At 39.0% G+C, this 23,306-nt stretch overlaps 2 protein-coding genes across 7 annotated transcripts in view; one reads left to right on the top strand and one right to left on the bottom strand.

Moving 5' to 3' along the window:
* Window positions 1-235: 235 nt before the first annotated feature.
* LOC120731102 (myc box-dependent-interacting protein 1) lies at window positions 236-16,867 on the bottom strand. Of its 6 annotated transcripts, XM_040027887.1 has the most exons (20): window positions 16,525-16,867; window positions 15,653-15,733; window positions 15,426-15,480; window positions 15,213-15,307; window positions 14,441-14,536; window positions 14,154-14,264; window positions 13,931-14,023; window positions 13,485-13,570; window positions 13,275-13,350; window positions 12,785-12,840; window positions 11,936-11,980; window positions 10,749-10,818; window positions 10,147-10,269; window positions 9,858-9,941; window positions 7,997-8,017; window positions 4,553-4,942; window positions 3,935-4,027; window positions 3,057-3,131; window positions 2,864-2,965; window positions 236-2,771 (listed from the first exon to the last, which is right to left on the bottom strand). In XM_040027887.1, the coding sequence occupies exons 1-20, from the start codon at window positions 16,609-16,611 to the stop codon at window positions 2,670-2,672; spliced, it is 1,941 nt and encodes a 646-aa protein (XP_039883821.1). In that variant the 5' UTR covers window positions 16,612-16,867; the 3' UTR covers window positions 236-2,669. The 6 variants fall into 6 exon arrangements, with proteins under 6 accessions (XP_039883821.1, XP_039883822.1, XP_039883823.1 ...); XM_040027888.1 differs by lacking the exon at window positions 11,936-11,980; XM_040027889.1 differs by lacking the exon at window positions 9,858-9,941 and having other exon boundaries at window positions 16,525-16,865.
* Window positions 16,868-18,284: 1,417 nt separating this feature from the next.
* tmem198a (transmembrane protein 198a) overlaps window positions 18,285-23,306 on the top strand; it is a 37,762-nt gene continuing 32,740 nt past the window's right edge. The window contains exon 1 of the mRNA XM_040027886.1: window positions 18,285-19,023. The gene's annotated coding sequence lies outside the window, so the exon portion shown is untranslated. The remainder of the gene's footprint in view (window positions 19,024-23,306) is intronic.

Genomic DNA, 23,306 nt, shown 5'->3' with positions numbered 1-23,306 from the left:
GTTTTTATAACCAAATTTTAAAGCCGGCATTAATAACATTTAAAATATAATTTTGATTTGAACAAATTGGTGGATTAACCAGTTAACAGAACAAAAAATTATTTTAGTAAGTAGCAATTTTGTTAATTAAAAATATTGTAAGGTTTATGCCACATCTTACACTCAGTGTTGGCATGATAAATTTAGTAGGAACTGTAAGGTACAGTACATTTAATAAATAAGAACCACAGACAAGTAGCTATTATATTTTCTATCTTTAATATTGGTCAGTTAGGTACAGGAAAGTCCTTTGTGTCATACCCCATAGCTCAATATAGGAGAGTGTTACATAAAGACAAATACAGAGCCAGACTCAGGTAAACATGACCAATTTATACAAAAAAGGGAAAAGAAATAGTAATTAATTTGCCTTAATGTGAAGCTGTTGTTCTCACGTGTAATAAGGCATTTTAAATATACATGAACAAAAGAAAGAAATGCAGTCCAAAGTGGTTTAAAAATACTGAAAACCATTCGAAAAAGTCCACTTGTGTCTGGTTGCTTGGAATTTGTCTTTATGTGACAAGCCTCCATGTAATTAGCTCTGTTTGGACCACGATACCTAGCAACATTTTGAGGCAAGGCTGATGGGCAACCAGCAGTAATAATCAGGACTGATTTGAAAGAGAATGGCAGAAAAACACACACCGTGACTGCCCACCACCATCTTATAAAGTTTAACAAAACACATAAAAAAATAAAAATAAATACCTTGTTTCAACTGCCTCAAAAGTGACCCAAGTATCACTGTCTTAAATTAAGGGTGTTCACACAACAACACATGGGAAGTCAGCATGCACACAGTAACACACATACAATATGAATGTCTTTATAGAATATGTATCTGTCATCACAGCTTGGTAAAATTACACTTATACACAACAAATGCACAATAACACCTGGAACCGTAATACCAGCCAGTGGAAAAAGGCCCAAATACATTTGAGTTGCCCTTGTCCGGTCAGAAAAACTTCCCCTGGTAGGTTGTGGCGGTGGTATCATCCAATAACAATAGCCTATAGATAAAGATTTCTGATCTCAAACAACTCATAAACACACACACATACAATCGTACACACGTACATTTTCTCTCAGACTTATTACATGTTAATAACATCATGAGAATCGCTGTTAATTCAGTGACTGAATGAATGACTGAATGTGAGATAGTTTTAACTACCTACGCGGCTACGTCGAGAGCAGTAAACCTTACAGAAGTACAAAACACTCCATATCATCCTCAGTTGGCAATTCTGTTGACATAGTTACATTAGGCTATATGTAATCATTGCTTGGCAGCATATAAAAATAAAAGAAGTTGCTCTGGTGCATATTCATAATCATCTGCATGTGAGTTAAATAGTCTCTTTGCAAACAGAGGGAACTGTTTTCGGCACATTTATTTATTTATTTAGTTAGTGAGGCTGGCTCAGTTATTATATATTTGATTAGTATAAGGGTGTTGCCATATCTATAAACTATTATACTACCAGTAGCAGTTTCTTGTTTCTGTATTTTGTAGGCTAGCTTTTAGCAAGCCAGGCTAATGCATATTTGAAATCGCTTGATAAGGTAAAAAAACAAACAAAAAAACAACAACAGTCAAAAATAATTTATCAATTAGTCATTAATACCATATGAGACTCCCAGACCAGAAATCATAATTATGGATTCCTTGTTTACTTGACTGTTGTCCAGTAATGTAAATCCAGTAATATGTTGATCAGTTAACAACATATATGTATTTATTTGGATTTTAACAACAGGTTCATACTACCTATACCACCACAGAGTCTAAACTAATACAACAACCAAGGGCCAATCTTCTATAAGTAAACAGTTAAAATAGGCATAAAGGACAGGTTTTATCCAATGCAGTTTATCAGGAGTGTGATCACTAATCTGAGAACTCCAGTCCTAGTTAAAGATCTGCTGCTGGGCTGATGAGGTTTCAGTACCATGTAAGTTCAAAGTTAGAAGGAAAGTGAAGTTGCAAGCTAGGAGTTGGTTCGATTTTTTCAGCGTTTTAATCTGCTTAGTGACTGTTTCTACTAAAGTGAAGTGTTTTTACCTTTTGCTCAGCCTTACATTCTCTTAACAAATCCATTTTTAGACGGATGTGGGTGTAAGACGCTCTGCTACACCTGACATCATACTAACTACAAACGGTCCTTGATATCTCATTCCCAGTTTAAAACATGTCAGTCGACATCTTTCGCATGATGACGAGTGATCAAGGATAAAAGATTTTAATGCCATTTCAGCTGCAACCATTTCAGGAATCACCATCCTTGCATTTATTCAGTATGAGCTCGAGTCTCCAATCACTTCCTCAAATATCAGGTAATTGCAGAGAAAAACTGCTGAAAGTGAAACCTGTGAAATGGCTACATCTGTAATTTGTAAATGTTGGCAGAAATCCACAGAAATGCCAACATCCACTTTTAGCACAGTGTAGCAGACCTTAGAAATGCATGATTTCATCCAGGGCTGTGACAGCTCTGCTTTTATGGCCAAAGTCCTAGGAAAGATACAGTATCAGGGCAAGAAAGAGAAAATGGGCAAGAGGAAGAGAAACATAAAGAAGGAGCCGGACTGCGGTCCTGTCCTCTTGTAGATAAGAGGCAGCCTCACAGCCTCTGGGTAAAGTTTTCAGGAAATACTCCTTTAGTGCCGTTTTCTTTGTTTTGCTGCCAGTCGTCTTGCTTTACTCCCATCAGCCAGCCTTCATCCTAAGCACACAAACATGCAAGCAATCAGATAACAGTGTCAGTGTTTCTGTGGCACAAAAGCACATGAGTACGCGTTTGAATTTTGAGTGTACCTGTTCTTCGGGGTTGTCAAAAGTCACTACTAGCACCACATCACCGGCCTTCATCTCCAGTTCATCTGTGTCATTGGCAGCATAATCGTGCATCACTTGGACCTATTGTATATAAATGCTAACGTGAGTTATCGTCGTATAAACAAAATACATTTTACACTTTTAGGTTTTCCCATTTGGTCTCCTGTTTTACCTTGAACAGAAAGCCAGGAGGCATCTCTGCAGATTCTGATGCTACCTCTGTTGATTCTGCTGCTACTGCAGGTGTCTGGACAATAAATACATTTAAAAAATGCTTAATTTATGGATACATTATTTAAATAGTAACATTTCACCTTAAAGCACACATACATGTCCATTAAATCTTATGTTGTTAAAAAGTGAAAAGAAAATCTGATGGCAGAATTTTACTACCTGTCTTTTTTAAACAAAATAACGACCTCATCAGATATATTATTTTGTGACTAATGAGATAGAAGGATGCACTTTGTCTTTTATTGTATAGTTGATTCGTTAAAAGACAAATGTAGTTACCTAAAAAAAAAACATTGCCAAGTATAAGGTTTACAATGTACATCACTTTGTCTTTCAACTGGTCCTTTAGGAGTAGAAACAGCCGATCATCTGCTCCATGTCATCCTATCTCTAGCATCCTCTTCTTTCACACCAACCCTCTGCAAGTCCTCCTTCACAGCATCCATGAATATTCTCTGAGGTCTTCCTCTTTTCCTTTCTTGGCAGCTCCATCTCCAAAATTCTTCGATATATCCACTATTTCTCCCCTGAACATGTTCAGCCTTGCCTCTTTTACTTTTATTTCCAAACCTCTCAACCTGAACTGTTGCTTTGATACACTAATTTTTAATCCTGTTCACCCAGTAAAAAATCTTAACATCAGTACTGCCAACTCTATCTTAGCCTCTTGTCATTTTGTTGGTGCCACAATCTCCATAAATAACAGATGAATATAAAATCCAGAAAAGTAAGGGTCGTTTTTGTTACATAAAAAAATGCAGCTCTAAGTTAATTATAGCAATCGCTACATATTATAAATTAAACTCTTGCGCTCACCTCCTCTTCCTCCTTTGCTTCTTCTTCCACTACTGGTGCAGCCGGTGCAGTTGGTGTAGCTGGTTCAGCTGCTGCAGCTGCTGCAGAGTCTCCCTGGTAGCAGAAAGAAAGATAAATAACAAGAGAGGTTAAAAGGTGAGACGGATAAAACCTTAAATTAAAGAGGGGCAAAGAATGAAAGAAAGAAGAAACAGACAACATGAGACAAAGACAAGCAGAAAAGCCTAAACAGCAAAGTCTTTGTTATTACAGGCATGCTGCACAGATGCAAGATTAAATACTACTGTACAGTTGCAATAAAGCTTTTGCACAGAATACTATGTGTGTGGATTAGCAGTGACTGGGATTAACTGAGTGTAGAGAAGCAGATGTTGCTATTCTTTTCCTTCCCTCAACAATTTATTTTCAACTTGCCCTCTTTATCACATTTGATGCATCCATGCTTCAGGTCCAGATGCATCCTAAATCTTTCCATGTCAAGATTTCTCCATCTGCCACCTTTTATTCACATGATCTTTTTCTCTCCAGTACCCCATGCTCAAACCTCTTTCTTAAGAGTCGATGCATCCATCATTTTCATCCAGATGCATCTCTATATTTTTTTCTCTCCTTGGTTACCTGACCCTCTTCATTATCCAACACAGCAGCAGCTGGGGGGGCTTCCTCCTCAACTGCGTCTGCTGGAGCCTCATCTGCAGGTGTTTCATAGTCTGTGGCAGGCACCTCTGCGACTGGTTGGCTTTCCTCATCGCCCCAGCCCTCTTGGGCTTCAGCTACGGTGTCATAATCAACCGGCTGGTTTCCATCATCCCCCCATCCCTCTTGAGCTGCAGCCAAAGGGTCATAGCGAACTGGCTGGGTTCCGTCATCCCCCCAGCCCTCTGTAGCAGCTGTGATGGGATCATAGTGGACAGGCTGCGAACCATCATCCCCCCAGGCCTCTGTAGCAGCAGCCACAGGGTCATAGTGCTGTGTGGTCGCTTCTTCTTGGGCACCACTGTCCTCAGGCTGAAGGGCAAGGGTCAGGTTTCAAGGAGTCAGAGGGCACAAGAGATATTTTACCTTCTGGATATTCTAAGGGCTTCATAAATCAAATGGGATCAAGAAGAATTAAAAATAAGAGAAAGCTGGAGATGTTGTATGACCAGTTTAAAACTACTAATAAAAGTAAAGTATTGTTAATGTAGAAAGGGGTTTGGTATTTTTTTAAAGTGTAACTAAATTGATTTAGAAGAGGTACATTCATAAGAAAGAAAGGAGGGAGTTTGAAATGTTTAAATACTAACAGGTCATACAAGTGATTTTGAATGTTTTAGCCCTTAATGTAACAACTATCTTTTAATAAATCTTATACTGGCCATATTGATGTAGCCAAAATACTTCTCTGTTTCCAAAGGATGATAGTTTTCACTTTGTCTTTAAAGAACACTCTGTAAGCATTTGGAAATTGACCAACTGTTGTATTTTGCAAAGGCAAATGTTTTCTATTCTTTCCCGATAAAGGGTTTTAGTTGCTCATCAGGTCTAGACTGCAGGCAAGCAAGTTTTGCACCTGGACTCATGCTACAAAGCCACACTGATAGAATCTGTGCAAACAGAGGCTTGGCATTGTCCAGGTGAAATAAGCTAACTGTGTATGACATTGTCTGTCTACCAGCATAAAACCTGCATATATCATTCAGCATTAATGGTCCCGTACATCAGCGGTCCACAACCTTTTTTGCACCACGGATGTCAGGCAATATTTTCACGGACCGGCTTTTAAGGTGTCACGGATAAATACAACAAAATAAAATGATGCGACCAAGACAAAAACTGTGGTATTTTGTAAATATAATAATAAATTATTATTATAATAATAATAATAATTGTGTAACTTTATTAGCAGCGTCCTCCTGACATGCACCAACAAGAGTAACATCCTCCTCTCTGCCCCTTAATGCTCTCTGGTCACTATGGTAACACTTGACCAGAGAGCATTCAAAATAAGACACATAACTACAACATGGGAAAAGACCCAGGGAAACCGAGTTAATGATAAAAACCCAGAATTTCACACCCGAGCTTCAACTCTCGCGGTACCAAACGACTCACGGACCGGCCCGGGGGTTGGGGACCGCTGCCGTACATGGCATGGAAGTTAACGTGTACTGTACCTGTACTAATGTACCACAATCTGGTTTTTGTTTGTGTGACTATCATGAAAATTGGGGACATGGCATGTCACATTGTCCAAAGACTGTTAAGCATTTTGAAATCTTGGTTCAGAGGACAGTTTTCTAATATGTCTTGGTCTTATTTACGTTCACAGTAGAAGGTGGAGAGATTTGTTGATTTTCTTTAGGCTATGTGTTGTTTTAAGACTGACAGCAGTTTTCAGAAATGTTCTTGAGCCCTATATGGGCTCTGCATGGCTTGAGAGCCCCAAAAACATGGCCATTCAATATCGTATTTTAGCACAATCCCTTGTGTATAGAGTATGGAGTGTATTTCTTTTAATGACATAATGTGTCACAGAGTTCAAAAAAATATTTATTCTCTTTTTTTGAGAAAATTCTGACAACATTCATATTCTTAAATAGAATAAATAGAATAGAATAGAACAGAATAGTTCTTTATTGTTATTTTACACTTTTTGGTTTTGGCTTGACTTTTTTAAAATATTCAATCATCATTTGGAAACAGGGCTGTACTTAATGTTAAATAAGGGGCTAAAACTCTTGCAAAATGAGAATGGTCTTTTGAAGGGATTTGAACAGCGATAAGTATTATCCTTATCAAAATAATTGGTAATATTTAAAGATAAAAATAAAGAAATGTATCTTAATTGAGCAGAAACAGGACCATGGGAGATCAGAATATGTCATTGCTCACAAGCATTATCATCATAATTACCATAAAGCCCATGAAGATTGATGTGGAAGTACCAACCTTTACAGAAAAGGTTCAGATTAAATCAAAAGACAGATGAGGGTTAAGGAAGGGTGGCAGTAGAAGGCAAAAACATAAAAGCTGTCAGCTTTTTCCCATCAGAAGATAGATGTTGGATCTTCTGTGTGTGGTTAGCAAGCATGGTTTCTAATCCAAGGCTATGTTCAGATGGAGAAAGAGGAAGGAAGCTTTGTAAGAGTAGACATGTCAGTCCTTTCTGAGCCATCACTGCTTTGCCTCAGCCTCAAATATAGCAAAACTCCATGATTGTTGAGACACGTCTCTCTTACAGCGAGAGGGACGAACAAAAACGTAGGTTAATGGTCAAAAGGCCAAGCTACGAAAAAAGGCTTTGTGAAGTTGCCCAGTAGCTCTTGTTAGTTTACCAGACTCGTTTGTATAACACAACCCACAGCAAGCGTGAGCAACTTCACTAAACTTTGAGAACACAAAAGATCCCTGTGTGTCACATGAACCATGAAAATAACATGTAAAGGCTACATGTTCTATCAGTTTGACATGTGAACATACAGGTACAGCATGTGAAGGGAAACAGAAAGGAAATAAGTCAATTCAGTTGCAAATGATTTCAAACCACAGAAAATATTTTTCACTATTAATATTATGTTTCACTTTTACATTAGAATTTACCATAAAACACTGGGCACACTGGGGCTTTTAAAGGTCAGTGGTGTTTTCAGGAGGCAAAAGAAAAAGAGTGATTTTAATTGTGGACTGCACACAAGACACTAATTATATGGACTCAGTATGTATAACTGTATGAAATGTCAACTTGGAACTGAATTGACTCAAACTCATTCACAAGCTCCATTTGTGCTGTTCAACAATATCTTCAGTGTCTATCAAATCACGCACTGCAGACACAAAGACAATGCACAAACAGATTTGGGACAGACAAATGAAAGAGGTCAGTGTATTGAAAAGCTTGCTAAACAGAAAAGCTGTAATAGAAAAGGCATAATAGGAGCGGGGCTTCTATAATGTATGACTGTTATTAAACTGATGGTTACTAGAAAAAAATAGAAATAAGTATTGATGAAGATGATGATAATTAGATTTTTTGCTAATTACTGTTGCACATTTTTTTTAGCATGAGTATAGATGGCTTACCCATGAGTCCCAGTTTGCAGGCTGTGGAAAACAAAGGAAGTAATAAATACGAAGAGCAGAATACTTTACAGTGTTGTTGCTTTTGCCTTTTACATTCAATAAGACACGCCCCATGCTCTAGAGCTACAAGCCCATAGCATAAGATCTCCAGCAGAACAACTGTACAAGCACTATGTGGTAAAGTATTAACTGATGTGTGAAGTCTGAAGGGGTAGATTTGTTAAATATATTAGTATATTATTTAATTGTGTTAAAAACTAACAACACTCTCAGACCAATGGATAACAATGTCACTTGGAACATTGCTCTTAAACATTTTAACATTTTAACATTAAGATTTGGCAGCCTGTAAAACTAAGTCATAGAGCATAGCAAGAGCATTAGGGAATCCACAGTTAGGTCCACAATTACATTTTTTGTAATTTTGCCTCAGTATACAAATATAGGCAATATGATTAAAATTAAACATTCAAGATGAGACTGAAGTGTTAACTTTTAGCTTTAACTCAAGCATCTTAAAAAAAGCCTTCCGTTAATTGATTATGAATTATAGCCTTGGCATTGTAGGGCCCCCCAACCAGCAACAGCAGATGGCTTCCCCTCTGACCCTGGTTCTGCTCAGATTTCTTCCTGTTAAAAGGGAGTTTTTCTTTCCCACTGTCTCCTTGCTTGCTCATATGGGGTCATCTGATTTGGGGGGTTTTCTCTCTTATATTGGAGGTTCTTTAAAAAATATATATACATACATATAAAGGGATTAAGGAAAATATTAAGATAAAAGATTTTATCTCTCATTTGAGGCAATAACTCTTGTGATTTGGGGCTATACACATGAACTTGAACAGAATTGAACTAAAGTGAATATTATACTACCACTAGTATAATGATTAATTAATATATAGTCAAACTATAACTGCGCTCTATGTACTTCTGTGCACTTCACAGGAGCATTTCTGATATTAATTATCAGTGATTCGTAGCTTTTCACCAGATCAATATTTTTACTGTACTATTAGTTTTGGTTTGCTCATCATGTACTTTCGTGAAAAAATATCTTTTGGCATGTTGGATGTTTAACGTTTTCACAAACTAACTGTAACTCTGCTAATTTTAGTTTAATTATACATTATGTGTACTTTAAAACCAAAACAATTAACTGAAATGGGTTAAAAAGCTCTATACACTGGGCTTCAGAGTGGGGAATTTAAAATGTATGGGTTTGTCATTGCAAGCTTCCTGTCTTTCAAGCTATGTAAATCACAAGTAATGGCATGTAGTAACTTTGATCAATACCATGCATAGTATAAGCCAAACAAAAATAGATCATTTAAGTATTTGAAAGAATAAAAGCAACTTCCCAGTAACGTGAGAAACGTTTAGGTTATTGAAAATTTGTACAGTCTTGGGGACCAAGAAATAACAGCAAAGCAGGGCTGTAGTCTGCAGTTCATGCCATGAGTGATCCATGGAAAGTGCTAAAGCAGGAAGAAGTGTACACTAGAGGCAGGTGTCTACAGGTCATCATGCCTTCATCTAACTCTTTTTTGGTATTTTGGAAAGAAGCAGAGCAGGCAACACTTCAAACTATGCCACGCTTACCAAGTGATTTCAATTTCTATTCAGACCTATCAAGCTTATTTCAGCATATTTAAAGTGAACCAACCACACTGGCAATGGCAGATGTTGTTGGCTAATCCTTCATTGGACATCTCATTCTTTAACTCAGTTCATTTGGAATTAAATATCATGAAATGAACTTAAATTCTGTCTGAATAGAAACTAAAACCTCTTGTGAAGACTGACATATCTTAAAAGAGAGAGGGTCTCTAGGATCTTTATCTTCATGCCGTGAATCATCCACCTGTGTGACCGTGGAGGCTTTGGTTGCTGCACTGAAAGAATCCAGGTCCATGTCCAACAGGTTGCTCACTGCAGGACTGTCAAACTGATAACAACAGGAACAGGAGGGCTCATTGGCTAATTGGGCACAACAGTGGGAGGAGGGATAAGGACAGAATTGAAAAGACAGAATAGAATAGAATAGAATAGAATAGAAGAAATTAGAGGAGGGGCAGATCAGAAGCGGGTGTTCTGACCTGCACAGAAAAGGGGAAAGCTAAAGAGTTCATCGACAGCAGCTGCTCACTGACCTCTGTAGGGGAGGTGACGTTGATATCAGGAGTAGCTGCAGCATCAAAAAGGTTGATGATATTCTCTGTTTTTAGCTCTTTAGATGGTGTCACCTTGGGTGGAGGAGGCACTGCTGGTCTGAGCTAGAATATAGAAAAAAGGCAGTAATTAATTCCTTCAACTAGACAAATCAATTGGACTTTGCTTTTATGAATGCAAAATTCATATTATGCAGTTTAATTTTGTCGGAATGTGCAAATTATATTTTGTATTCATTTGTTTTGAAGTACATGCCAGATGGATCAACGTAAATAAGTTCTACGATAGTCTCACAAAAACTTTACCATGAAGCCGTGAATGTGTTTACATATACGATAATAGCCTAAACTGGGGTTCTATTGCCGATCACAAAGAGTTGACCTGAATTTAAAAACAAATGAAAAAAAATGTTTTGAAAAAACAAACAAACAAATAAACCACTTACAGCCCAAAATCCACAGGTATGGCAACCCTATGTGTAAGTGATGATGGCTCCCCAGAAACTAAAATACTAAATGATCCTCTGTGTATTCTGAACAAAGAGAAAACATCAGTGTGTGTGTGTGAGACACTGTTTGTCTACCTTGGATGGGGATTTGGGGATCGGGGGTGGTCCTCCTGGCCTGAGAGTGTGGTTAGATGCCTCTTTACCGCTGAGTAAACAAGATAGAGAGAAAGAGGGAGAAGAAAAGAAAACAAATTACAGAGAAAGCAATGAAGACGGCAAACGATATGAGATAAAAGCGCCGAGGTTAAAGAAGCAGCTAAATGCTAAAACACAAGATTGTAAGAAGGGTTACAAGACATGCACTGCAAGATTTCAAGCTGAAAGTGTTAGAAAAGCTGTCATGCAAGAAAAGTGAGTCCCCTTTCATGGTTTCAAGTCCTCTCCTCTCATGCAAGCAGGCTTTGTTTGTGCCTCCAGTAAATCGTCACAAGCGAGCAGTGATAGAGGCAACTCCTGTTACAGAGAAGATGCTCTAAAGTGGATAAAAGCTGCTCCAGAGCTGCAGATATTAAAAAAACGTTGACATATACCTGTAACTTAAAGCTGCAACAGGTGATTTTGTACACTGGCTGTTTTAGATGGCAGTGAGAGGTAAGTTTTGAAATGTCAAACACATCAAGGAATTTGGTGTTTAGGATTCAGGGAAAGACAACAATTCTGGAGCTCCAGAACTCCAGGGTCCCCCCTAAGATCCAGGCTTATTTTGTGTCAGCATCTCTGAATATGTATGCTGAGTCATTTTACCACAGACAGAAGCTGCAGCTCCACTGATGTGTGTTCACTTATGGATCCTACAAGGACAATGCATGTTTATATATCTACAATTTAGTCATTTTAATCTTCTCTAATTTATTTTGGTCCATAGTTTTTATGATGGACCTTTGCTCTATTGTTGGATTTCAGTTCCTTGGTTTCCACTTGGCTTGAAAACATTGAACACTACTGACTAATGCAGGACCGACTGAAAATTCACCTTCTACCTTACGGTGAAAGACAGCATAACTGTTGCTAACAGTGACAGTCTTGCGTGGCGCAGCATATAAGACACACAGGTCTACTCAACTCTATCTGCAGCTCTGAGCACGAAACTTTCCGATCCAAAAGTACTTCTTTGAAATCACTTGCACAAATCAAGCATCCAGTCCTCTGAAAACTCCCAAGTCTGCAGACTGACTAACATACACGCTAGCTCAACAGACAGGTCAGTTGGACAGACAGACAACAGTTGTTTCATCATTGTTACCCCAGCTGCTTCCAGTTACCTCCTATTTGCTCCTGATGATGAGGCGCCGCAGATACCTGTCTTGCTGAAAGGGGGGGTGGGGGATTCAGGGGTAGCTCTAAGTTAATCCATTGCTGTTTTTGATATGTGGTGTAATAATCTAAAAGATTCACAGTGATAGATTATTGCACCACTTCAGACATGCATCATAAATTAGTGATGCAATAGAGAGATCAGCCTTCAACATAAATCAGTTAAGATCATACATTCATCTAAAATATTTATCCCTTACAAGCACTCATAGAAACTTCTTCTATTTGCTGTTAATGTTAATCAAAAAATGAGTTATTTTTGGAACCTGCAGGATTTACAGATTAAAATAAAACTCTGCTCATAAACAGTGTGGACAAAAAAAGATGTATAAATAACCTCCCCACTTCATTTATGCATCAAAAACAATGGCTTTGCGCTCTTCCTAAGGTAAACTAGTTTATGAGGCTCAGCATTCTGAAATCACTGTCAGGACTTTTTATACAAGCAGCTGTTTCAGGTGATCTGAAATGCTTCCAGTACCTCAGGTGTGTAAAACCCAATTTTATCAAAATAAAATTTGATTAAAATTAGTGCTGTCAGCGTTAATCTCGTTAAAATGACGTTAACGCCATAACTGCATTAACGCGGCAAATCTCCGTTAGCGAGTTAGTTATGGCGTTAACGTCATTTTAACAAGATTAACGCAGACAGCACTAATTAAAATAGAAAAATAAAATGATATCTGTTTAATTCCATGGATCCCTCCTAAAGCTTAACCTCTTATGTAAAAAGAATATGAAACAAGCAGTTTCCAAGTACCTGAGAGAATTTAAATGACGGCTCATTGCTCACTAACCTAGTTGTGTCTGTTTCCTCCAGTTTCTCCAGGGTGTCATACATATCCTGATCCAACTGTAGAGACAGAAAGATGGTGTGTAAGATAAACATTTTTATATCACGTATTTATTTATTTAATTAATATTAAATTTCCTTTGCCACCTTCTTTAATTTTTATATTTTACACTGCAAAGGCACCCTCCTAATAGGTATTGTTATCCATGTATTGTAAAGTGTGTTTGCTACAGTTTGTTTCCAGCGTCGGGTCCAAACAAATTACTTAGAAACTTTTCTCTTTCAAGGGAAAAAACAGAAATACATTAAAACACACTTTGCACTAGGTGATAAACAAAGAAGGTTAGATCAGATTTTATATTCAGCTGCAGGCCCTGCTGACATAGTCGATGGCCTCGTCTGGCCTGAACTGTTATCTGATATACTGCATCCATTTCTCTCGTCTAATCTTTATCTAAATCCATCACTGCTAGAGGCTTATAGAAGACTCCTACCCGACTCATTTCTTTGTGAAACTTCTCCTCAAAACCAGCCAAACTCTGGAAGGTGCTGACATAAAACCCAACACGACTAGAAAGGGCAGAGAAGAGAGAGACAGCACTGACTGCATTAACAGCTTGACTTCATTTAATATGCCTATAAGCACAGAAGAAAGTGAAATGCACTGATCCATTTAGGAAAAATCAAAAACACATATTCCCTACCTGTTCCAAAGTGACGGCAACTCTTCTTGCAAGTCAGCATTAATCTCCTCAAACACCTTCTGGGCCCTTTCTAGCTCCTCCTCGGCCTAAAATTAATGAATTAGAGTATGTTTGCAAGTGTGTTAGATGTTCTGGTAATGAATTAAATACATTGTGTATATCTGTGTGTGTGTGTGGTGTGTGTGGTGTGTGTGTGTGTGTGTGTGTGTATGCACAACATCTCTTCCACCACTGATTGTGCTTAATATGATTTGTTCTTTTTGATGTTCTCATTTTCAATTTGCCCTCATTAGATTATCAACAGAGAGGACAGACAAACACAGGGATCATATCTAGAAAGGCTTCCTGAAACTAGCTCATACTGACTTCTTTGTTATGGTAACATATATTTTACTGCTGGGTTACCAGAAAACTCCTTACAATTGTAGAATAAGGTAAATATGTACCTGGCTCCTGGAAAGACTGCTTTGGGCAACGTTGTGTGCAGACAGGATACCCTGAGCCCATCCTGGAGTGGCCCTTTCCAACAAGGATGAGGGCTACAAAACAAACATATATTTTTTTTAGGTTTCTTACATGTTGATTCACCGAAATAATGAACTGAAAAACAAAATAATTGTTGAATTTTGCATCTGAGTGATTACAAACACCGCAGCGCATTTGTTTTACCTTAGTAATTTTAATGCCCCCGTCCTTTTTCTTGGTTTTGTGTGTCACGGCATAGTTATGCCTGGCACTGTCGTAATCTACCAGCTTCCTGTCCCTTTTAGCTATACGAGTCTGAATAAAAAGAAAAAAAAATGTATTATTCACTTTCTTCATTTATATCGAAATGCTCAGTATTCATACAATATGCTTTCCAGCAAGGTCACAATATATAAAAGAGACGCTCACTGCCACTGGATTAACATTTAAGACCAACGATTTTTTGTTGAGGTCACGACCTCTTAACTTACCTTAATATCAGGGAACTGGCCCAGGTAAGTATCCATGGAGATGAGAGCATGATCAACCAGCTTCTGGTGGTAATCAGTCCAAAGCACATCACAATCCTGCAAGATGAAGGAATGTACAGAAGCAGGCACAAGACAGACTGTTTAACATTATACGAGACAAATCTCCTGCAGAGCACATTTTATATTGGAGTAGCATGCAATGTGAATATATTTCTCCTTTACTTTGTAACTTGTTTCAGGAGCTCTGTCGCATCATTTTGACTTGTGGTCTTCACTAAGGCAAAAGCCTTTTAGCTAATTGCAATGACTTCTTGCTATTTGTGGCTAATCAAAAATGACCTCAAGAATACAATTAGAGGACATTTTAAGGATCTCTGCAACATTTTTCACCAGAAGTGGTTCTACGACATTCAGCATAATATAAAGTCTGCAGCAGTACAGTTTTTCATGCTGTGGGACTATAATTGCTTGCAGAGATGGACAGCCTGAATATTTCAGAAGAGTGGTTATTCTATTATTTTCTAATCAGCTTGGAGGACTCGTGTAGTTGAAACCATTTATAACACAGGATTGGCGAACATCCTTCCGTTTACCTCATGACGACCAGACTTGTAACACTCAGCACTAAGTGGGCACGCATACTCGAAGGCAAGAAAAGTATAACCCCTGTATCACACAACTTTCAGGATGTCTAAGCGCACACATCATGTACACACATATAACCTACTCACTTAATATGGCTTTTAAAGAAATAGTAAAAAGTGTTTCTCACCTCCACAATGGAGTCCACTTCATTCTTGCCGTACCAGTCTTGCTCATACATGTCAGCTAGACATGCCTGAACGTTCTTAGAGGACTCATGCATGGCTAAGGACAAACATACATCCTCTATATTAGCATATATTAGTGTGTATTCATACGCCAATGAAAGTGTGTTTCTGTGTGTTTGTGTCTCTGGATTGACTTGTGTGTTCGTGCGTGTCACCTTTCACAGCCTCGAGGTACGCTCTTAAATCCCTCTGGAGTTTGCTGCCTTCAGCCTGAGGATGAAACACTAAATATGAGCCTCATCAAAAAACGCCAATCGTGTATTATATGCTGTGGATTCAGACTCAATGCAGGCTACAGTTTATCCTATTTTAGGCCATACTATTGTTGATATCTAGAAAATGTTTAATTATGACTCCATGAGTCACTGAACTGCACTCTTACATATTGTTTGTTGAAGTTGATTACTCCCTCTTCAAAAGCGACATCTTTGGTCTCGTCTGCTTTGCCAAGTTTCTGCAGAACCTGTCACACAAATAATGATTGAAAACATCAGATCGTACAACTGATTCCCAGCAGCTTTCTGTTTTGCCATCAAAAATCAATAGTATTTCTTTGCACTTGGTTAGAAACATGAAGTGACGATGTAAAACAGAAACATACACACACATGGCAAGTCTTTTTGTTTTTTTTTAATATTTGCCATATTGATGGGACATATAGCCAAAATCTCTATACACAGTCTAATTTCCCCCTTCGGTAACATTCACACAGACATAGTATGCATATAGGGAGGCACCCGTATCTGCTTTCTGTCTATCTTTAGCCTTACAGCAGGCTTTATAATACCTTTAGCTGGACAAATAGCGCCCCCTCCCAAATATTGAGCGCAAAGTGCAGGTGTTTAAAAGCGTAGTCTGTGGCCTCCTCTACCACCTATAGTCCACATATTGCAGCATGGTCGTTTAATAATGGCCTCAGAACGTATGAGATGATGCCCCTTACTGAGTAACATCACTCATCTGCCAGTTTAGATAGGAGCCTTCAAATACCAGACACATCAGGCTAGATCATGAGCGGGCCTACACCATATCTGACTGCAGTACGTGTCCGCTGTGTGACAGTGTTTTAAAGCAGGGGAGCAGCCTATTTCAAGTAAACAGCTTCTTCCTTAAATACAGCAAACTCCACGCTTATTTGATGATGTCGTGATGCGACACTGCGCCTCTGTGAAGGATGCGGCATTACTGCTTCGTGGCGTGAGGGCCGGAGATATAAATTTATCACACAGCAACGCGTAAGGGAGACGCGCTTACCTTTTCTTGCGCCCTGGTTAGTTTTTTCTGCACGTTACTGGCCACTTTCCCTGCAGTGAGCCCCTTCCCCAAATTCAGCTCAGCCATCTTGTAGCGTAGATCAGTCTTTGGATGCGGGAGGGAAGGGAATAAAAGCAATAACGATCGGAGGGACCGCTACGGTTACTGTTGAGGCAAATGCATCAATGTCCAGTTGAGAAACAACGAGGACAGGTGTAGTTGTGTGAGGTTATGATGTACCTGTGGGAAAATATGTGTGCAGAAAGCTAGCTTGTAGTCTCTAATATTGCACTGCTGTGTGTGCGCGTCCCTGACAGGAGAGGAGGAGGAGGATGCTGTGAGAGATGATCTTAAAGGCACAGATGCTGCGCGTCCACACGGGGACATTTTAAAACATCATTAGACAATAAAATAACCGCCGACACGCGGAATGTGAAGAAAAATGACGTGTTTTTGAATTGACAGCCAGAAAGGTTATTTTGCAAACGTTTTTAATTTCATTTCTATCTGTAATTTGACTTTTTAAATACCTGACCCGAAGTCAGGTCTTGAGATCATCAATGTCTTCGCTTTGCGAGAATTAAACATTCAGCAAAACTTTCATAACTTCCAGCAAACTGGCGATAAACAAGAGGGCTACCTTTGAGCATGCGCGGTTTTACTAACGCGTCAAAACTCGTCCGTCCAGCTCCGCTAATATATCGTTACGTAATAGGTAACATGAGAGGCTGGTTTTACTAAGGAGCAGCTGTGCGTAAACTGACCCGAGGAGTAAACATTTGTAACTCACTATTATAATCATTCATTTAAAAATTATTCTTGTTAATATTTTAATGATGTGTTTGGTTTCAAATGGAATGGATCCAAAATATAGAGCAGAAGTATTTATATGTTTCAGTTTAAAACGCAACTACAAGGATCTTCTCTACGCACATTCACGGATGATTAAACGAAGTTAATCCCAAATCAATATCATCTGACAATAACGCAAACAACCGTGGACTACATCAGGTTTTATCTGGTTCAGATGCGTGGCTCCCGTCTCCGACACGATGATGATTTCTCTCCGGGAGGGGGCACCATCAGCACGCTACATACATCCACACAAGACCACTAGAAGCAAGGTCTTTCACGCTAAGTTGTCTGATTTTGACAAAAGGCTGCTAAAATCAAGGCAAAGGCCTGATACTGTGTAAATTTAGCCACTTTAACGAAGACGGGCAACTCAAAATATTATTCTTGGTATATTTAGAATAATCCGAGCATAGTACCAGTTGGCAAACTTTATAAAAATATTCCTGCTGTACACTTATAGCTTAGAAAAAAAATCTAATTTATTTATTTTTTTTAAAAAAAGACAAAAAAGAAAGACAAAAAACAAACAAACCACCCATTAGAAAGTGCAACCCTTTATTTACACTGGTTGTTGGTGCCGGCTCGGAGCTCTCCGAGGTTCTGAACTGACACTATATTTTTTGCTGAAGGAGCTCACAGGCAGCAGAGCAAACATGAAAGGCTATTGAAATAGTAGGCCGGCACTTGTGTTTTCTCTACCATTACACTAGATGTAATTATATCTTGGTTGCATAATGTAGCATGAGAGCCCGCTTAAGGAGAAATCCTACTTACACATGACAAGAAAAATGGTTTAGTGTGTGGAAGCAGCTGTTCCAGAGGGAGCGATTATACAGTTTAATTTCATATTGCATGTAATGATATACCAGGCAAAAAGAAATTTTAAAAAAAAGAGAAAAAATGGAGAGAGAGAGAGAAAATGTGCCCTTTTGTCCCTCCTTTGCATCAAACTGCTTTACAGTAAATGTCTCCTTCTTTCCTTCTCTCTCACTTTCTCCTCCTCCTCTTCCCTTTCCCCCTCCCATCACTCCATCTCCCGGGCTCTTTATCCCCGACAATAACAACATTTGGCCACGAGTCACCAAACCCATTCGTTCACATATAATCACAGGAATAGAGCACCCATCCACCCCCCCCCCCCCCCACCCCCTCGTGCTGCGGGAATGGTTCAATCCGCTGAGAGTGAGAAAGACGGGGAGCACAAAGGAAGCAGCGCGCATACTGTTCGTTTAGGAGGGAGATAATTGGGTGCGTGATGTAAACATGGAATTAAAAAAACCGTAAGAGTGCATTTATTTTTCACAATGCGCTGATCCATTATCGGTGTTTAATATTACATGAGGCTCTGGCTATGAACCACGTATCTGTCTGGACAAGGGAAGACAGGCAGCAAGTGAGAAATTGAAGCCAAGAGTGGAGGAGAGGAAAGAGGAGTTGAGCATTCTTTCATCTTCGCTTCAGGGTTTTATCTGGAGTTTCTCGCTGGCTTTGGACCGAACCCGCTTCATTAAGACGTGATGTCGGGTTTTTAAGCTGACCACACCATCAAGAACAGATTTCTTCTTCTTCTTCTTTTCACATGCTTCCCCCCTTTTGAATATAGAATGACAAAAGGAAAACACGCCAATATGTTGCATTTCTGAGGTGAGTGAGTTTTCTTTGTTCAGTACAAAATGCAGTTATTTTATTTTATCATACCACATTGATTTTTTTATGGAACCACAGAGTGCCACAAAAATAACAGTAATAAGAATAAATACATAAATAACATGCAGCACCTTACCAATAGTGTAATTAAAGAACCCTCCATGTTTCAAAATGTTAAAGCGGTTCCAACAGCCAATTGTGTAGCCCACGGCATTGTGCCAATCAGTGTAATTGCTTTTGAAAATTAGACACAGGGAGGACCCTCAGCTCAAGCTATTGTTTTCCCTCTATTGTTTTCAAACCGCTGCTTAAGGGAACATTTAGTGCTCTTACACAAAACACGAGCTCTTCGAGGCTACTCAAAGGTCGCATATCAGTGACAGCCATGTGAATCCTTCATGATGTGTGGGAATTAGTAACGTGAAAGCTTGAACTCTGTATTTAACAGCAGTGTGCATAACTGGATTGGACAGAATGTAAACACGAGAAGCACAATTGATTGGAAGGGTCGATGGAAGTCACGTGCGTTCACATTCTATCTATCTATCTATCTATCTATCTATCTATCTATCTATCTATCTTTTTCTAATTATTTTCTATCAAACTCACTATCTAACAATATTTAAGCTATAAACAAAACATATAGGGGGCAGATCTCTTACTGGATTTCTACATAACCTTACTCTGCCCCGGGGTACAGTAATAGCACATGAAACATCTTCGTAATTAGTAGTTTGCCAGAGCAAAGGGAAAGTAATTATAGGCAACAACCCAGCCTATAAGTGCTCAGCCTTTATTTCCTTTGTTAAAGATGCACACGTTGTCTGTGCAACTCGCTAGTTGTATTCTGCAAATGTCACAGCTCCAACGAGTGTTTATTAAAAGACGAAATTATTTAAAACTGATCGAAACAGAATAACTTCAAGAATAAAGACTGTAGTTATCGGCTTCATTCTCCATATATTTTAGTTGTAATTACGTGTGGTGGGGAATGTATGCACAGCTGTTAATGTGGTGCAAGAGGAGATAAACAAAAGAAGAAAAGCAGACTTTCACATGAAAAATACAAAACAAAAGAAAGCAAGAACTGTAATAGTGAAATGCTAGAGCGGGAGTTGCAGGGGATGTAAAATAGAGTGTGATTATGTTGAAGTTTGGCTGCTCTAAAATTACAGCTTATAAGGAACATTGTGGCCTTTTCCAAGCATGAAAAATTACAATGTGCATGCTAATAGAAAAGCTAAAAGCACATCCACTGTAGGTCCCTTGAGATAAAATGATGGATTTGAAGGTTGTGCAGTGTTTGAATACAGGACTACACAATCTGGGATTGCTGTGAAGGGATACTATGGGAGGGGGTGTTAAGAAGCTGCTCTGTAGTGACTGTTTGCTATGTTGCATTGAAGAGTGTACTGGTGTCAGCTCACTGAGTTTCTTGCCTTGGTGGCTGTTAAGTCTTTTAATAAGACTCTCTGATTCATTTCCATGGCTGAACTTTTGCCTTACTACAGGTGAACTTGAGGCGTGTTCTGAGAAACAAACAGCTCAAGGATTCAGCACTCGAGCTGTTTGCTGGAGTTCAGTTTTACTTATCATACATTTGCATTCAGCTCAGGATTCAACAAGTCTGGTAACAGAGCTGCTTCACCAGTGCACCTGTAGGTCTTCCAACACAGCATTACACAGTATAATAACAATTTCAAGCAGAATAAATGCAATTATCATTGACTCTCTGATGGCCCTCTTTTATGTGGATCTGACAGCAATTTTCAGTCAGATCCACTTTCTCTAAATGCACCAATGCTATGCACCATAGTTACAATGGTCAGTGGGTGTTATTTACACTTCAATCTGCTCTTCTTTGATGTTTGGAATAATGTCGGCTCTTGACATCAGATTTCAATCATAGTGTCATGAAAGGACCGCTTTGGTCTGTGTTTTAAATAATGGGGCAATGGCAAAGAGGCAAGAGGAAACTGGGGACTCAAAACTGTGCCATCTGCAATGGGAATCAAACACATACCTTCAATAGGTCCATTTGAATCCACTTTAACCACTGAATGATCAACCCATATGGCACTTTCCCGATAGTTACGTAACCATAACAAAAAGCCCACCAGTCTTCAGACTTAGGACTCTGGCCAAATTGGCAGGCTGAAAAAACGAGACGTCTATCAAGAAGTGGACACTTATTTCTCCTTGTTTCATTTCTTCTTTCTTATTAGATAGCAAAAATGAGAAAATTCACATAAAAATTTCTTTGTATAGCACAATATCTGTGATTTTTAGTTTGAATGACGCTATCACTCCAGTGCATTTCCCTTCTTGAAAGAAAAACAGTCCAGGGAAGGTAAACAAACAAAGAAATCCTCCCCATCCAGAAATGTAATCAGCACTGGGGAAGATCTTAGCTAGAAATGCACTAATAAAATTTGCTGAGGGGAGGATAAGTGCCATATATGGGCTGTCATTCATACAGAAGATATAATTCATGAATTACCAGTGTTACCGTGCACGCTATGTACCCGGTTTTGACAACAGATTATGTAAGTGCAGCATGAGCCAAGAAGTCTCAAATTCAAAACTGAGCACAAAAAGTCTGCAGGGACCCCTCAGTCTGACAGCGCTAGCCTGCAACAGGCAGCCTCAGAGATATTTGTTATTCAGCTAACAGGATGCGTACAGGGTTAAAGAGAGTTAACGAGGAAAGAGTGAAGAAGGATGCTGTCTGTCAAACTGCAGTGAAATAAGAACAAGTGATTTCAGGAAGAAAGAGATGGTGCAAACAAAGAAAGAGGCGGAGAGTTAAAAGAGCCAGGATAAGGAGTGTAAGTGCAGACGGAAGAGAAAGGTTAGAGTCAGTCCTAATCCCATTAATGCACGCCACTGCTGTGCTTCACGCTGCAGTTTCCACATGCTGCTTCAAAGTAATCACCACATGTGTATTTGAGTCATTCAGCTCACCAGTGCACAGTGTGGGTACCATTTAAATGATATGAGCACTTAATGAAAAAAAAATGTATGGAGACCAATGTGCCATCTGTATAATGCTGCCATTGTCAGGTTGAGAGCCTTTATTTCCAACCAGATCTGACTCAGAGCATGTAAAAGCCCCCAGGCAGTGTGGCATTTTGTGTGTGTGTGTGTGTGTGTGTGTGTGCGCGTGCGTGTGTGTGTGTGTGTTGGCTGTCATGTTGGTTTGTAGCTGGAAGGGTCTTCTAATACCATCTAAGTAGACATGTCTCTGCATCTGCTACTATTTATGTGGTAGCTGCACACAGAATTTCAAAAACTGCGTATATATGTGCATGCAGATGCACATCATTCAGAACTGTATGTGTATTTGACCAGAGCTTATATTTTTTTATAAATTAAAGTCTGGTCACAGAATGTGTGAGGCCGTTGGACATTTGTCACACGTGGTGTTATCAATGTAAATGGTGCCAAACAGAGTAAAGGGAAAGTAGTGCTGCAACTGAATGCAGTTATTCAGGACGGGTCTACAGAGAGACTGAAGTGTGAGGAGCCCAGCTAATAGAATCAGGGAGAGATAGAAAACAAGGCTTTCTACAGAGAAACTGTGTGCCACAGACTACAGTTGTGTGATCACATCACCACACTAGTTTTCAGTCATGGAAATAAATTAAATGCATTTATTCACAATGTCTGTATGTATATAGTGGATATTGTCACTTGGGTTTTGTATCAGCAATGAAAAAGGGGCTTTTGTGAATGATCACCTGGCTCTGCAGTGTTTTCTTGTAAATTGCTTTGGCACATTGTTACTGTTTCGGTTCAGTCTTGCCAATCTCGGCAGCCACTTTGCAACTGTTGGCAGCTGTTTTCAACAATTAACTTAAGATAAATGCACTGTATGCCCATCATCAATTGGCAGACTAAGACAAATCAAAACTCAAAGGAAATTGGTGTTTGGACTTTGTTAAGTAACCTATAATATGGCTGTTTATGCAAATGTCACTCAATGTCTAACTGATGTGTAAACAGGAAAAAGGCTGTTTGTCAGTTGTTATAAACAGATATCGTAACTTTAAACTTAATATGTATGGAAGGGACAAGGATTTTGGTATCAATAGCTTTCTGGTTTCATCTCATAACCCAGTATTTTAAGACTACATTTACAATGGAAATGTCTATATTTTGCAGCTAAACACTGAGAGTCAAACGGGTTGACCTGATGGACTCTTAGAAGACTAAGAGTTTGCATAAATATATGTGAAAAGGCAATGCACTGCAAATTCTCCATTTTGTGGATTGTTAGC

Source organism: Simochromis diagramma, unplaced genomic scaffold, assembly GCF_900408965.1.
Source record: "Simochromis diagramma unplaced genomic scaffold, fSimDia1.1 OVJJ01000343.1, whole genome shotgun sequence".
NCBI lineage: Eukaryota > Metazoa > Chordata > Actinopteri > Cichliformes > Cichlidae > Simochromis > Simochromis diagramma.
This window is presented reverse-complemented; position numbering and strand designations above follow the sequence as displayed.

What these genes read in the sequence shown, in the direction of transcription:
- LOC120731102 (XM_040027887.1), bottom strand. Translation starts at nt 16,611, where the DNA reads ATGGCTGAGCTGAATTTGGGGAAGGGGCTCACTGCAGGGAAAGTGGCC. An exon ending in GCCAGTTCCCTGATATTAAG is followed by an intron (nt 14,265 to 14,440) that starts GTAAGTTAAGAG and finishes CTTTTTATTCAG; the next exon opens with ACTCGTATAGCTAAAAGGGA. An exon ending in TGGATAATGAAGAGGGTCAG is followed by an intron (nt 4,028 to 4,552) that starts GTAACCAAGGAG and finishes TTCTGCTACCAG; the next exon opens with GGAGACTCTGCAGCAGCTGC.